Here is a 17,272-nt window from a genome sequence, read left to right as displayed (position 1 = left end):
TATATTGTGATAAACCGACAGCTAAAATAAATTGTTTTGCCGCTAAACAAGAAGACTATTTCTTTTATAAACGTTATGAAGTAAAGTTACGGACCACCGTGATTATTATTTATTTAAATCAAAAGGTATATATTGAAAATATTGTCTTTTCTAATACCTGCTTCGTTTTGAAAATTAAAAAAAAAAGTGACTTGTCGACAAAAAATGTTTGAATTTTGACTCAAGTTTAACGCGTAGCTGTTTAAAATAGACTAAACTTTTGAATAAAAATTTTGTTGATACAAAATCAAATATTTATTTGTAGCTGAACAGTATCCATTTGAATTTAAAGCATAATAAACCTTTTCAAAAAAGAATTTCTCTATTTTTTTGGAAAATCTATTTAAAGTTCTTGTTCTAAAATTCTAATTCTAGAAATAAGTAGGTCTTAGAAGGACTATAGTTTTACGGACCTTATATCACGGAGACAATATTAAGATTTCATATTTCTTATTATACACAACCCAAAAATATTTTTTTAATAAAAAAACACAACCAGGAATACAAAGGAAGTCGTACGCGTTTTTCCACACGTTAAACTTGGGTTGCTATACCAATTTTTTCAACTTTTTACAAACCAGATATTTCATTTAGAATTTTTTTAAGAATTTATATTGCTTATTTATTTTCCGATAACAATTTACATGTTTCGCAACATACATGACTTACAAAAGTATATAATATAGTATTAAAGTATATAAAATATATATAATAGTCTTATCATCCAATCCTTTTAAGAGCTTGTTTTTTACAAGATGTTGCCTTGTAAAAAAATGGTTTGTCCAGAAAGTCCTTTTGATTTTTAACTATTAAACTAAAAATAATTTTTTTTTACAAAAAAGGAATTTTAATCTCTAATATTTGATTGTTTTGTTCTATTACACTAGGTAACAAAAAAAAACTTCGGTCTGCTCCCTGAGTAAAAACTTGTCAGTCTGACTAATTCTGACTTGCTGATTACAGTGTTGTAATCAGAATATTTGTGTCACATCAGGTTTTTGAGTTATATCACTTTTACATTTTTGTAAATAAGGCATGTTGAAGCTAGCTTTTATATTGCTTAATATTGCTGTACACTTGTTTTGTTAAGTACTTTACTTTCAAATGTTATGTTTATTTTATTTTAGACTGATCGTGTAGTATTTTCAAAACAATATGAAGAAAGTTAAAAGGGATTGCTTGAATCATCCAGACTATTTCTGCTATATCTGTGGACATTTTACTCCCCGTGATTAGCGGAAACAACTTACAAGAAAAGTGAAAGTTGCATATCATCACTACTTTGGCGTCACAGTATGTGATCAAGACAGAACCTGGGCGCCAGATATTTGCTGCAGTGTTTGTTAACTGGGCTCAACCAGTGGCTAAATGGCAAACGAAATTTTATGCCGTTTGCGGTACCAATAATATGGCGAGAGCCAAGAGATTATCATTCGGACTGCTACTTCTGCATAACACATATTACTGGATACTACAAGATAACAAATCAGCAAATCATTATCCAAATTGTGACTCGTGTGGAACAGGCTTTGAAACCTGTTCCACACGATGAACAAAATCCAGTTTCAAATCCTCCAGTTTGTCTTGATTGCGAAAGCGACGATGATGATGAGGAAAGTCACAGGGGAGTGATCCATATGAACCTACAGATGATGAAAAGATACCTCATATTATTGGCCAAGCTGAATTGAACAATTTAGTGAGGGATCTGGGGTTAATGAAGAAGAAGGTAGAACTGCTTGGATCTCGTTTACTATGGAATTTGTTACAAAGCGGAACAACAATTACACATTTTCGTAATAGGCATGTACATCTTGCTAAATTTTATGACAAGAATGACGGTATCTGTTATTGTACTGACATTAACGGTTTCATAAAAGAACTCGACTGTGAGTATACTCCAGGAGACTGGCGTTTGTTTATAGACTCAAGTAAAGTTAGTCTTAAAGCAACTCTCTTACTTAATGGGAATGTGATGCCATCTATTCCATTAGCACACGCAGTCGGATTACATGAGACTTATGATTTTATGAAGTTGCTTCTCAACGTTATCAAGTATAGAGATCATAACTGGTGCCTCTGTGGGGATCTAAAAGTAGTGACTTTAGACTGTTCAAAAATTTGGTGAAGCCTCTGGGCAAGGATTCGGGTGGCTTCGCTTATCTTGAAGAGAAGCTCAAAACCACTCTTACACCAGCGAAAATAAGTGAAGGTGTGTTCACCGGACCTCAAATTTTTGAAGGCATTCGTGATCCCACCTTCAAGACGCAGCTGCAGTCTGCGCACCTGGCAGCCTGGGATGCATTTGTGGCTGTGGTTTCTAACTTTTTGGGAAACCACAGGTCTGAGAACTATGAAGAGTTGGTTGAAAGAGTAATTACAAAATACAAGGATATGGGATGCAGAACGTCCTTAAAAATTCACTTTTTCCACTCCCATCTCATTTTCTTCCCACCCAATCTAGGTGCAGTTCACCCTGTTTGTGGAGGTGCGACAAACAGGGTGAACGGTTTCACCAAGAAATAGCAACGATGAAAAACAGATATCAAAAGAGGTATGACAGCAACATGATGGGCGATTTTTGTTGGTTTTTACAGCGAGAGTGTGACACTAATTACAAAAGAAAAGCAACATCATCTAATTATTTTTGATTTCAAAATGCACTGTATTACGATTGCCTGAAGTTATTTGTACATATGATACTGTATAGTTGCTTTTGCTCTTCTATTTACATACAAATTTTATTTGTATTAAAATTTAGAAGGATTGACATATTTCTAATGACCATAAAGTGTTAAAATGGTAAATCAAGATGTCAATATAACTTTTAAAAACTGACGTGATACACAGTTTTCAATAACATATTTGGAATCAGCAGGTCAAAAGGTCTTAGTACACTTGATAGATCTCAGGTAGCAAAAATGTTGTTCCCTAGTGTTATCAGTTGCCATCTTTCTGGTAATTGAATGATGCCTGATTCATGAAACTTCTAATTTATTGAAGCAAAAGGTTCTCTAAAGAATGTTTTAACTTATTCTTCTGATGTAATTTTTTTTCAAACTGAAGAATTTTTAATAAACGAAATAGATGGTAGCCTGATGGTGCACAATCAGGGCTGTAATAATGGTGAGGTAGTATGTTGCAACCATTTCCCAATAGCTTCAGACGAATAATAAAAGAAATATGTGGTCATGCATTGTCATGGTTTTACCGTGACAATGCACTTAAGCTGCCAGCGTGGAACTTATTGCAATTGGCTTCGGAAATGCCGTCGATTATGAAAATTCTTCGTGGTAATATACTTAAATATCCAAACCATTGCGAAATGAAGATTTAGATATCTTAAAAATACATTTCGGGAAATGTGTCTCATTGTTAAAAAATTTAAAAATATAAAATACAGTCAGAACCAGTGACAGAAACAACTGAGACAGAACGGGTTTGCAAAAATAGGACTGTAAGCTTTACATTAAACGTCCAATGAATGGGATGTATATTTTAGTCATAATCAAAATATAGTAGATCATTGCGGCAAAGATCCACTTTATTTAAAATCATAATTGTTGATAAAAATACAAAATAACGCCATCTTATGTCAACAGAAGAATAAGCAAATAATTTAAAGTTTCTACTTAACTTGGAAAGTCCTCACAACAATCCACAATCACGATGACTTTTTTTTAGTTGTTAAGGTGCTCCATGAAGAACTAAGCATGAGTTCACTGTGAAAGAGTAATTTAACTAGAAAGTTTACACTTTCTTCCTTACCAATTTTGCTTATCTGGTCAGAACCAACATTGAACAACAGACCTCTTGATTTTGAGAAAGAACTCAGATCACTGCACCACCAATAATAATAAAAAAAAACATATTTTTAATTTGCTAAAAAAATATTTAACAAACACCCAACTTAAATTTTTTGAACGTCAATTACGTATGAATAATTGTGTCAAATAAGGAAAACGTTGGACCGTTAAAGTTAAAATTCTAGCTATGAAAATCATTCATCGCAGTCCACAAGCTTTCAAAATGTTTGGAAGAGTTTTTTAATTACGTGCTAGAAGTACTATTTAAATTTTTCTTGAAAAATCTTTTGGGACTCTAGAATCTGGTTTTTCCAATAAGGTTATGGCTTTACTAAAAATGCGATTAGATACTATGAAAAAATTGGAACGAAACTGTAGCCTTGTTTTGATTTAATGTCTTTAAATCAACATCTTGATTATGACAAAAACAATGACAAGATTATTGGAATTCAATCTAATGTGTACATAATTTAATGAATTCAATCAAACCAGTAAACCAAGTACTTGTATTGATGTTTCGCGGGTTATCAACAAAATGGAAACAACCAATTGCATATTTTCACAGTAATAATTACTATGTATTCAACTAATTTAGCTAAGATAGTAAATATTGCTATGATTCATCTACATAAAACAGGTTTAGCAGTAACATGTCTTGTTTGGGATCAAAGCTCAAGTAATATTTGAGCTCTCAAATTTTTAGGTATTTTATCATTAAGTCAACAAGTTTCACATCCAACTACAGGAGCAAAAGTTTATATAATATTTGATCCACCACATCTTATAAAAAATGTTAGAAACAATTTTATAAAACATGAAATTTTATCTGATGGTTAAATAATATCATGGAAGCGTCTGGAAGAACTTTATAATTTTGACAAGGTTAATGCTGTCCAACTTGTGCCACAGTTAACAGATCACCATTTAGATCTAGGATCACTACTAGCCATGCGAGTAAAATTGGCAACGCAAGTTTTTAGCAGTCAAGTTGCTACTGCTTTGACTGAATATGCTTATACAAAGTTATTGCCTAAAAAAGTTTTGTCAACAGCCTTTTTTATTAAGTATTTTGATATTTTATTTGACATCTTGAACTCTCGTAAACTTAAAGCAGATAAACCAAAACGCTTTAACTCTAAATAATAGTTTTACAAAAAGCTTGAAGATTTAAGAGTTTGGATTAAGGGTTGGCATTTCTCTGGTGTTTGCAGCCAAAAAAGTAAATCCAGTCATTGGGGTTTAGATTGCTTCATGAGGACTTTTTTTGTTTGCACAGCTCAATTTAATCAGGAATTTTTTGCATTAATACGAAACAAAGGAGACTGGAATGTCAGGCCAACAGCAATGCAATTTTTTTTTTTTTTTTTACCTCTTCACTTTTAACAAGGCTGCAAGCAATCACTAATTAGAGTTGGAGGTTACTGGAAGAGAAAAGGTAAAGTTTGTAGAACAAGATAACGATCGATAAACAACTTAAAAGATTGCAAATTATATGAATCAGGAAAGCAATATGAAGGAAGCGAATTCCAAAGATCTGATGTTCGAGGAAAAAAACTAGACGAATAAGAGCTTTTGGAGCACTTAGGAACAGTCACAGAAATAGGATGAGACTTAATTCAATGATGAGTAACGCGAGAATGTGTTTTAGTAGATGGTACAAGAGACGCTAGCTCTTTAAAGCAGCGCTCATTATAGTATTGTAAAAAAGAGAAAGAGAAGCAACGTTACGACAATGTGATAATGGTCGGAGGTTAGCTGCAAAAGCAGGTACAACTATGTTTACAATGCGTTTTTGCTCCTTGTCTTAAAGAGAAAGGGCATCATTAGAAGATCCGCCCCAGATACGGCAACAGTATTCCATACAAGGACAGATTTGAGATTTATAGAGATAAAGAATATAATCCGGAATAAGAAAGTGTCGAGCTCGATAAAGAGATGCAACCTTAGCAGATGCCAATTTTGCAATGGATTTAATATACGGTTTCCAAGAAAGATCGGAAGTAAAAGTTAATCCTAGAAGATGAAGTGTAGATGCCTCATCGAGTACATTACCGTTCATAAATATAAGAAGATCTAAATTATTGCGATAACGATTAGTTGAAAAAAATTGGGTTTTATCTGATTAAAGTTCACCAGCCACTATACGTCCTATGCTGTAGCAGAAGTGAGATCCTTTTCAAGCTCAAATACCCCCTCCAAGAAATAAAAGAGTGCTGGCTTCTTATCATGACAAGAATAAATGATAGTATCATCGGCGAACAATACCACCTTTGATAAGAGCGTATCTAGAAAATCGTTGATGTAAATTAAAAAGAGTAAAGGGCCAAGAATTGAACCTTGAGGAACTCCTGAAATTACTGGATATGAAGAAGAATACTGTCCATCAAGGACAATTTTTATACTACAATTGGAAAGAAAGGATTCAATAATCTTAAAGATGTTACCAGATATACTGTAAGAAGAAAGTCTATGGAGAAGACCAGCATACCAAACTTTATCAAAAGCTTTAGAAATGTCAAGAGCAATAGCGTTAACCTCTACACCTCTATCTAATGCAGGATAAAATCTATCAATAACTACAGTTAACAAATCAGCAGTAGAACGAGAGGATCGAAATTCATATTGATAATTAGAAAGTAAGTTGTGCGATTCAAGATGAGAGATCAAGTGCTTGTTAATTAAAGAATCAAAAACCTTGCTTATGATAGGAAGAAGATTGTAATAATGGAACGCTAATGGGACAGTAGTTAGACAAGCAAGATTGCTCTCCAGTATTTTTGAAAACTGGGATAACAGATGCCGCTTTCCAGCATGCTGGAAAACAAGACTCTGATAAGCACTTGCTAAATAGTTTTGAAAGTATGGATGACAGCTCCGAAAAACATTTCTACAACAGACATGTTGTCTGGACCACAAGCTGTAGAAGAGTCTAAGCGGGAAATCACTTTTGATACAGAAGCTGGAGTGATACAATTGTCAAGCAATGGATCAATCTGTTTGACGGCTATATCAGGTAAAACGCAACTAGTGTAATCAAGAGATGATTTTGATGAAAAGTTCTTAGCAAACAATTCAGCTTTGTCTTTATGTGAGGTGACTGAACTATTCAAGAGAAGTTGAATAACAGATTTGCCCTTATTATTGATACTGTTAAAGATTCTCCAGAAGTCACGAGAACTTTTGTGATGAAATACGAGATTTTATGATCTGAGAATAGCGAGCTTTAGCGTTAGATAAAATCTTTTTACAATGGTTTTTTGAAATAGTAAACAGACGTCTGTTTTTTGAAGAATTGTTTTGCTGATAGATATGGAAGTAACGGTTTTGATTGGAAATAGTAGTGGCACAATTTGAGGAAAACCATGGAAAAGAGGCTTGACCTGGAATCGTTGAGAGGGAATAAAAGATTCCATGCCAGCCTGAATCCACGAAGTTATGTAAGAAGCACATTTGTCAGCAGGAAGGCAAAAGATTTCTACCCAAGGGCCGTCACAAAGAAAATGACGGAAAGAGTGCCAGTCAGCTTTAAAGAGGTACAATGATAGGGGGATTCTGATGATAAAAAAGAATGAGATAATAGTTTTAGATAGATCAAACCGTGATTAGAAGCACCTAAGGGTGAATGTGGAGAAACTGAGCACTGACTAGAATCAGAAACAAGACAAAAGTCGAGTAGAGAAAGTAAATGATTCGGGTTGTCTGGAAAGCGAGTTGGAAAGTTGACTATTTGAGTTAGAGATTGAGAAAGGCAAAAGTTGAGAGCCTTAACGACAGCAGAGTCATTGACACTAGAGCCAAGCTATTCAGTGTGATGGGCATTAAATTTACCGGCAACAACGATATTGGCTGATGAATAAAGAGAGAGGGTTTGGTCAATTTAGTCAGAAATAACATCGAAAAGAATGCAGTCTTGAGATGAAGGAGAGCGATATAGAACAGAGAGAAAGACAATAGAGTGAAGTGGTGCTAAACGAAAGCACATAAAAGCACATGAAAGAATAGTCTGTGGATTCAAACCTAGTTTCGCGACAAATGTGTAAATTCTTACGAATGTAAATGCCCAGGTCAAGCATGTGACTGTTGGAGTCTTTTTTTTTTTTTTTAATTTATTTTTATTCCATAGTATACATTTTCGTGATTACATAATAAAGATTCGTTAAGATTGAATATACATATAAATATAATAAATAACAAACATAAATAATAGACAAACTTCTGTAATACGAACTGTAAGAAGAACGCGGGAAACTTGCAGAAGATCAAAAGGTCTTATCATCAAGAACCACTTTACATTGTCATACATATATATATATATATATATATATATATATATATATATATATATATATATATATATATATATATATATATATATATATATATATATATATATATATATACATATAAAAAAATAAAAATATTTACAAAATTTTTACGTTAAATTGTTACATTATAATTGTATTAAAATGTAAGATAACAATTATACAAACATATATCGTTACTTTTTCTTAATATTACCACGTTTATTGCTAAAGCAATGTTTGAAAAATATATTTAAGTATATTATAAAAAATAAGAGTTTATATAAGAAGCTAGCAGTGAACAAATTTAGAAAAAATCAGCAAGTAAATTTTTATACTTTAAAATACTCTTTTTAATAGTTTTTTTAAAGCCATTTAAGTTTTCAAGGTTAATAATAATTTTGATTAAGTAATAAAAACTTATTCCAGATATGACGTGCACGATAAGTAATTTTAAATTGCTCAAGCTTATTTTTGCATGAAGGCTCTAAAAGGGTACTATTTGTGCGCAACAGGTATTTATACTCTGGCTTTTTTTCATAAAGACTATAGAAAATTGAAGGAGTATTTTGCTTTTTACTATTATACATAAGACTTAGAACATTATATATATTTAGTTCAAACTATGTTAGTAAAGACATCTGTTCAAAAAGAGGCTTTGTATGTTCTTTTTTATTTTTAAAATTAATTACTCGTATAGCATGCTTCTGTTTACGATAGAAAGGTTTTAGTTTGCTTTTATATATACTACCCCAAGCTGTATTACCGTAATTTAAATAACTTTGAACAAAGTTAAAATAGATTTGTTTGAGTAGCGGCTTTTTTTAAAAAATGGCGTGATCGGTATATTATTCCGATACTTTAAGATATTTTACTACCTATATAGGCAATATGTTTTTTCCAATTTAGATTTTCTTCAATAAAAACACCTGAAAATTTAATAACATTATCCCTACTTATTTCTCTATTTTCAATAAATAATTTTGGAAGAGAAGATTTGAAGAGAAGAATCTTTACAAATTAAAAGAAGATAACCATCAACACAAAGATCACAAGATGAGAGAGCTGAACTCAAATTAGTCTCACAAACAGCAAGTAGGTCTCGTAAACTTTGCAAGAGGTAATACTCAACAGAAGAAAAGTCACTTTGAAGACCACGAATATTAGTGAATGATAGGTTTAGAGGACTTGGCGGTGACGATGGTTTTTTTGTGTTTTGTAATTTTGGGTACTTTAGTCATTTTAAATTTTTTAAATAACTTAACTTAAAGCATAGATAGTACTCAGTACACTATTCAATAGTCCAAGCAATTGCCTCATTACTATTAATAAATCCTAAGCTGTAACAAAGGGCTCCAAATGTGACCTCAACAATGCACACCAAAATTACGAACATGAACACCATCCATGCGCAACATGGCACTGTTAGTACTCTGATATTTTTCAGCTGATGATGGAATCAGCCACTCTGAGAGCTACCACAGAGTTCGGGAAACCTGACTACCAGCCGGCCTCAGAACCATAAAACTGAGTTTTAGAGCTGTACCCTCATTAGGAGATAATAGAATGAGTTGCCTAGTCATAAAAACAGAGACACCAAGCAAAACCCATGCATTGAATCAAGAAGATCCAGCGTTCAACATCCTAAACTGGAAAATCAGCATATAAATACCGGACATGAAGCATCTAAATCAGCATATAAAAATGTCTTAGTACTCTTTCTAACAGAACAATCTAACTATAACAGTAATTGTCTCCCTGAATCAGATTTCTCTGCTGCAGTTTTCATTGACTCAATTACTAACATAGTGTTTGAGAATCAAATCTCTGCAAATGAACAATTGATTTTCAATTACCCAACTGCATTATTTAAAAAAAAAAAGTACAACCTTATCCATTTCAAAATGTTTCAACTAATTCAGTTTTACAGTCAATTAAACAGGTCTCGAAATCAATTGCAGGTGATTTAATAAAGAAAGTTCAAGTTTGTCAAAAATGTGTACAAGTTCTTTCAAGTGTGACACCCTGTGAAAACAACTTATTTAATAGATTCTTTTTTAAAAAATTTTCACGAAAACTTCACGAAACGGAAACTGTTTTTATTATGCAAATGAAACTTTTATTAACTAAAAAAATTTATTATAAAACAAATTGTTAAAGAAATAAAAAACTATTGCAATTTTACATTTCTTTATGATAAAAATGTTGATCATGCTTTTCATTTAGAAGAAAGTTTAATCAGACACTTTGTTTATATGAGAATATCTTATTTTATAAGGTTTTATAGTCGAGATCTGGCATCACGAAACAAGGCATGTAAAAAAAAGTTAGCTCGCATTATTCATGGTTGATTTTATTTTCTTGAAACAATAATTCTTGAAACAAGATATTTCTTATTTATAATTGTTGTTTTTTCTCTCGGTATTATTAACTATATATTTAGCATCTAATTAAGGGTTATATATTTAAACTAATTTGAGGTATATATTTAAACTAATACGAAACGAATACAGTGATAACATGATTAAAACGACGTATGCAAAACATGTTAAATTGACATCAAATTTTAACTGCGTCAACATATTAATGTTAGATGATATATAAATGTTACATAAGCAATATTATGGAATAGTTTTAAAATTATTTTAATTTATAAAAGAAAAGTTTTTTTATGGGAAGCCTTCTGGTAAGAATAATGCATAATTTTTTTATATTTTACTAAGAGTTGCGTACTATTAAGATTATTTGGTCCCGCAAGACATCCCATAATGCTTTGCGGCTAAAATTACATATATTTGTCGGGAGTTGGCATTGGACCTTACTAAACAGGACACGTCATCTTAATGAGACTTTTTTTTGCAATAATAAAAATATTACGCACTTATATGTTATCTGTCATTCCGTAGAAACGGTTATTTATATTTTACTTAAAAACTAGTAAATCGTCATAAGTGATTACTAGCAGAAACATAAAGTTCTAAAAAATACTATATATTTTTAAACTAAATAAATTGTATAACTGATTCAAAATATTGACTATTTTTCTTTCATCTTTTTTTTTAGATTAAACATAAGAACTATCTTTAAATTATTACCTGATGTTAACTAATTAAAAAATAAATAAATTCCTGATGCTAACTAAATAAAAATAAATTGTATTAAGAGAATACCAATCATAAAAATTAAATATTACATAAACCTATTAATTCGCTAAACTACTATTTACTTATATCTTTAGAAATTGTCGTTGAAGCTTCAGCTATTGGAACTAGGCATGCTTTCCAAGGTATATTTTGTTATAAAATCAGCAACTAAGTCTCCATCGAGCGTTCTTTTTGCTTGAAGATAGATGTCAGCAATGTGCTGTATGTTTTCGCTGTTACTTTGCTTTTCAAAGTTAATATAATCCAACCAAATATCTAAAAAATTGTAAAAAAAGAATCGTAAAACACTAATTAACTAATTAAATTGAAAAAAGACAAAATATAACTTGATGAAAAAATTACCAATATAATTATTTCCATATTCATGAGCCATCTTTTGATAGATCGAACGTATATACTTTATGTTAGGAGCATCCTTTATAAGGGAAAAAACCTTTAAAAATTAGCAATTATGATAAATCAACACAAAAAAAAAAAGAAAAGATAAAGCAAGGTAGTTAAATATTTTTCGAGTTTGATGTGCCGTTTGGCTACAAATTCATAAAACTTTTTGCATAAATTAAATAATTTATGGTGGGCCTAATTTAAAACTTTATTTAAACGCATATAAGACATGACACGCATGTCAAATATGCGTTTATTTTTTATTTTTATAAGCATATGATATTTTTAATATAATTTATGTTTTACATAAATACCACCAGCTTTGATTAAAATTTTTTTTTCACAAGAGATCTACTTTAAAGATTATATTAATATAATAATAAGAATAATGCACGAAACTTTACCATAAATAAAGAAATTTGTTTTGCAATGACTTCCCAATGCAGTTTTTCAAAAAACGTGTTAAAAATGCTGAATAAGACTAAATATTATGCTTATTTTTCAACAAATTTTTTTTAACAAAATTACTCTCACCTATCTAATTGTAGGAAAGGGTTGAATAGCTAGGGGGAGTAGATCCAATGATCAAAATTCATTGATTGGTTTGTTGTTATAGGGATAGGTGAAAATTCAAGCTAGCGCAGAAACGTTCGAGCTAGCGCAGAATGGGCGGAATAGTCATTAGATTGGGGGTGGGGTGGAATATAATAATTTTTTTTTTTATACTTTTTAAGATATAATTCTTATGCAAATGCTTAAAAAGTATAAGTCAAAACACAAGGTTTTTATGAATTAAATTACCTAATAATGTAATTAAAAACTTATTGTTTTAATTATTTAATATTTTACATTCGAATACTTTTAAATAATTTTTTAAAATAAATTCGCCTTCCAAGGAGTAGGCAGTATAGAGTTAAAACTAGTTGAATAGGCAGGATAGATAATTTGTAAAAATTCATTTTCACTTAAGATTCTGAGATTCAAAATCTATGAATAGGTGCGATGTTAATTTATAAAAATGGCTCTCTGGCTATCGTGCCGCCATCATATTTTTTAATTATTCTTTGGGTCATTTTGGAAAACTTTATTTTAAAAGCAGACAATAACTGATGTTTTTATACATTTTACAATTATTAAAATCAAAATGCTTTACAAGAGAAACTTTCTTTAAAAATCTTTCTTAAAAAAATGCAAATAAAAATTGCATCGACTTCAAAAGAGAACAATTTAAAGTTTCACGCTTAGAAAATTTTTAAGATGCTGCAGAATTATGTTTGCAGATGTGTTTTTATAATTTAGAAGACAATGGGAAATATTTGAAAATTCATTTGAAGGAATGGGACAAAAATGTAACATTTAAAATGAACAGTTTTCAAACCAATAAGGTAACTATGAATACATAAAAATTAGTTAAGAAGACAGTTTGTTATGAAGATAGTTTGAAATATATACATAAACATATAGAACAAATTCAGATAAAATTTTTTATCCTCGGGCGAAGCTACGCAAAACAAAATTTTTAAAGCGGTCAAAAATCGCAATTAATAACAAATATTTACTATTGATATAAAAATCCTAATTTTGACTTTCCTACAATATCCTAGTTTTGACATACTTTAGGCTAAAAACGAAATTAATCGAATTAAAATTAAGCAGCACTCAATGTTTTTTTTTTTAAATAGTTTGTATTCTTTTGTGTAAAGGATCATATTTTTTTGCAGACGTGTGATATTCAAAACTTTTATTTTTTGACCTGCCCTAATTTTTCAATAACTTTTGATTTTTGGCCTGCTCAGACAAACCTTGTTGATAATCTTAATAAAAAGCAACTTTTCTGATATATATACACATATATATCAGAAAAGTTATATATATATATATATATATATATATATATATATATATATATATATATATATATATATATATATATATATATATATATATATATATATATATATATTTATTTATATATATATATATATATATATATATAAATATAGGGTTAGGACTATTGTAATTGTAATTGTAAAAGTTAAATACAATTACACATTACAATACAATAATATTGTATTGTAATATAACAGAAACAATAAAAAAAAAATATTTTGGTATTGTATTGCTGTGATGAAAAACAATTACAATAAGTATTGTATAGTTTTTTTTCTAACAATACAATAAAATTCGAGAACTATTGCATTGCATTGTTTTAATAAAATAAAATTACAATAACTATTGTATTGTTTTGATGAAAACAATTACAATAACTATTATAGTGTATTACTTTACATTAAAGTAGAAAAGCTAACGTATTTTAACGTATTTATATTCATCTCTGACGAACTTACTATTATTTTTGCTATTTTTTATTTACGGATTTGCAATATATTGCAAATTTTATTTTTTACATATTTAGATTTCGCATCATCTATATTGTTATGTATTTCTAAGCTCTAAATGGCCGCAAAGTATTGCCTGTCTGATGATAGCCTTACTATTATGAAAAATAACATTCATAAATTATTTTATTTAGCCCTTTTATTTTTTCCTCTTGATTTTAATGCTGCAAAGGAACTTAAAATATATATGAAAACTAAGTTTAGTAACACAAACAGTTAAACATAATAATTCTTCTTAAATAAAAATGTTAATGTCTTTTATTACAATAACAATATATTGTTATTGTATTACAAAGACGAATTACAATACAATATTTATTTTTATTGTAGTGGGTCATCATAATACACACACACACACATATATAGGTTATGCATCAAAATGAGCTGGATCTATTAATTATATAACAATACTTTTAAAAAAATAAATGAGTATTAATTCGACTATAAGGATTTAGTAATTGAAAATATTTCTATTGAAACTAGCAGATAACACAAGGTTGCACACAAGGTTGCAGCTTTGAAACCTACTGCATTAACATTTTTTATAATATAAATTTCTATTGGTAAGTGAACAGATGACATAAGTTAGATTATCTCATATAATACAATACAATATAATACAAAAACTTTTATTTACATTTTTATTATCTTTTAGGTCTGTTTTAGATTGAGCTTATGATTTAAATTCTTTCTTTAATTTTCAACATGCCTTTTTATAAGTGTTAGTACAAGGACTTCCAAATTTGAGTACCATTTATTAGATAAATAGAATTCTAATGCGAGTTTTAAATATTTAAATGAGAGATAAAAAAAGCTGTGGCAATTGAAACAAAAGAAAAAATAAATTTAAATTCATTAAGAAATACCTGTCATGATATAAAAAATTATTTGTTTTGTATTTCTACTATGCTTTAAACGTGTAAAGTTCTTTTATATTTAAATCTATTAAAGTTCTACTACGTTTTAACTTTTGGACTAATAGTTTAAATAAATGATTCATACTCAATGAATTCAATCATAATTTTGTATGTGTTTGCATATTAAAAAAAATAAAAATTATTTAATTATATTTATGTAATATCTACATATTCAAAGTTATCCTTAGAGTTTACCAAACTTTACCTACATTTTAAACTTTACCTATATTAACATACATTTATAACATATATAACATACATTTATAACATATACAACATACTTTAAAAAAAATAATACAACAATAAGGAATTCCATAAATGATTTTACTTATTTATGGAACTCCTTAGCATAAATAGTTTTTACTTGCAAAGTTATTTTAACTTTTAATAATACCATTGTTATTGTATTGCTATTTTGTTAGATAAACTTGTTTCCAAAAGTTTATTTATTTAGTTCTTAATTATTAAAAAAAATAAATGATTAACTAACTACATAACACAACTTTGTAGGAAACGATATTCTTACATATGTCAATTGCGACACATACAAAGTTACAAAGCTAGCAATATTTTAATGAGATTGTATCTATATGGTTAAAACTAGCTTTATTGATACAAGCTGTCACTAACTAGTCGCTTGCTAATTAATGTCCAATGGGGATTTGTTTTTAAAAGGTACGTTCTGAACGTCTTTTAAACATTTTTGTAATGTATTTTAAACATTCTAAAGTTTAGAACATTTAAAAAACGTTTATAAAAATTTTTAATTTTTAAAAACAAATACCCGTTGGATAACTGCAGACAGAAGAATATCTGACATCTTGTGTAATAAAAATAATAAAGAAAATCATTTCTAATAAAACCCAAAAAGTTTAACTGCAGGAAAAAACTCTGACTCAAGCAACTCAAACTTTTGAAATACATTTAACACAATCTGAGAACCTTAAAATGAGAACCTCAACCTGAGAATCTCAAATGGAACAGAGATAAAAAAACAAACCAAACAGAAATAATTTAGAAAACCTGCCAAGAAATAAAATGCAGCAAAATATCATATACAAACACAAGGAACAATGCTAATTAATTTTTTTTTGTCTTACTAAAAAAAGGAAAGAAAAAAAAAATGTTACCCTATTTTATCTTAACATAAAAATGTCTTAGAATAAAAAAAAATAAAATACTTTTCTGCTTTCTATCTGAATGCATTCTTTCAGGAAATCAATTGAAGCATCACTCATCATTCTATAATGAAAACAAAATTTTCATAAATATAATTTAATAATTCATTGTTAAAATTTAACAAAACTAAAAGCATAAAATAGGTAAAATTAATAATACTTGAAGGAAAGTAGAGCAATTTATGGATACTGTAAATGTCAATTTTTTTTAAAATTTTTTTATTTCTATAACACTTACTTGGATACTTTAGTCAAAGTAGCTACTACAATTCAATTTTTATAAATATTATTGTTATAACCCTCACTCTTATCTTAAATTGCTTTAACCATAGCACCACCACTCAATCTCTGTATTTCATACTCAATATGTACTTAATGCTCAGTAGATATGTGCTTTAAACACTGCACTACTACTGTTTATTTCTTTCTGACTCTAAATCCTAAAATCCAAATAAAAACTATATCTTAAACAGATATAGTTTTTATTTGGAAAAACAATAACATGTTGAGTCTTGATTATGACATTAGACTGATCTTATATTATGGAAGGTGATACTCTTTAGCAGTGGTAAAAGAAACCTACCTAGTAAAGGTAAAGCTCAGATATATAAGCCTCTAATTCAATAGCTCACCAACGAATGGTAATTAAAAGTGAACAAAAAAATTTGGTTCTCAAAATTTAAAATTAGTTTTTAAGTTTTTTTGAGCAAGAAACCACTGGCTAATGATTACATTCCAGTGATTGCCAATCAAAAGACTTTTACCCAGGAAAAAAAGTTCTATAGAATTTCTTTAAACTTTTGAAACATATGGCCTATAGAAATTACTATAGAATCTCTGTTAATTTTTATAGAAATTCCTATAGAATTTTTTTTCTATAGAAAAAAAAGTTTTATAGCAATTTTTATAAAAATTAATAAACATTCTATAGAAATTCTATAGAATTTCTATAGAAATTCTATAGAATTTCTATAGAATTTCTATAGAATTTCTATATAAGTTTCATAGGATTTCTATAGATTTTAAAAGTTTATAGAAATTCTATAGAACTTTTTTTTCTGGGTAGATATGTTGTTCTGGTGAT

At 29.1% G+C, this 17,272-nt stretch overlaps 1 protein-coding gene across 1 annotated transcript in view; it reads right to left on the bottom strand.

Moving 5' to 3' along the window:
- Positions 1 to 11,278: 11,278 nt before the first annotated feature.
- The window catches only part of LOC100201675 (U3 small nucleolar RNA-associated protein 6 homolog), a 49,458-nt gene continuing 43,464 nt past the window's right edge, over positions 11,279 to 17,272 (bottom strand). Inside the window, exons 21-23 of the mRNA XM_065803240.1 lie at positions 16,192 to 16,252; positions 11,653 to 11,725; positions 11,279 to 11,565 (exon numbers count right to left, since the gene is read on the bottom strand). Of these exons, the coding sequence (XP_065659312.1) occupies positions 11,402 to 11,565; positions 11,653 to 11,725; positions 16,192 to 16,252 (298 nt within the window). The 3' untranslated portion in view covers positions 11,279 to 11,401. The remainder of the gene's footprint in view (positions 11,566 to 11,652; positions 11,726 to 16,191; positions 16,253 to 17,272) is intronic.

The sequence above is a fragment of the Hydra vulgaris genome, chromosome 08, assembly GCF_038396675.1.
Source record: "Hydra vulgaris chromosome 08, alternate assembly HydraT2T_AEP".
In the NCBI taxonomy this organism is placed as follows: domain Eukaryota; kingdom Metazoa; phylum Cnidaria; class Hydrozoa; order Anthoathecata; family Hydridae; genus Hydra; species Hydra vulgaris.
This window is presented reverse-complemented; position numbering and strand designations above follow the sequence as displayed.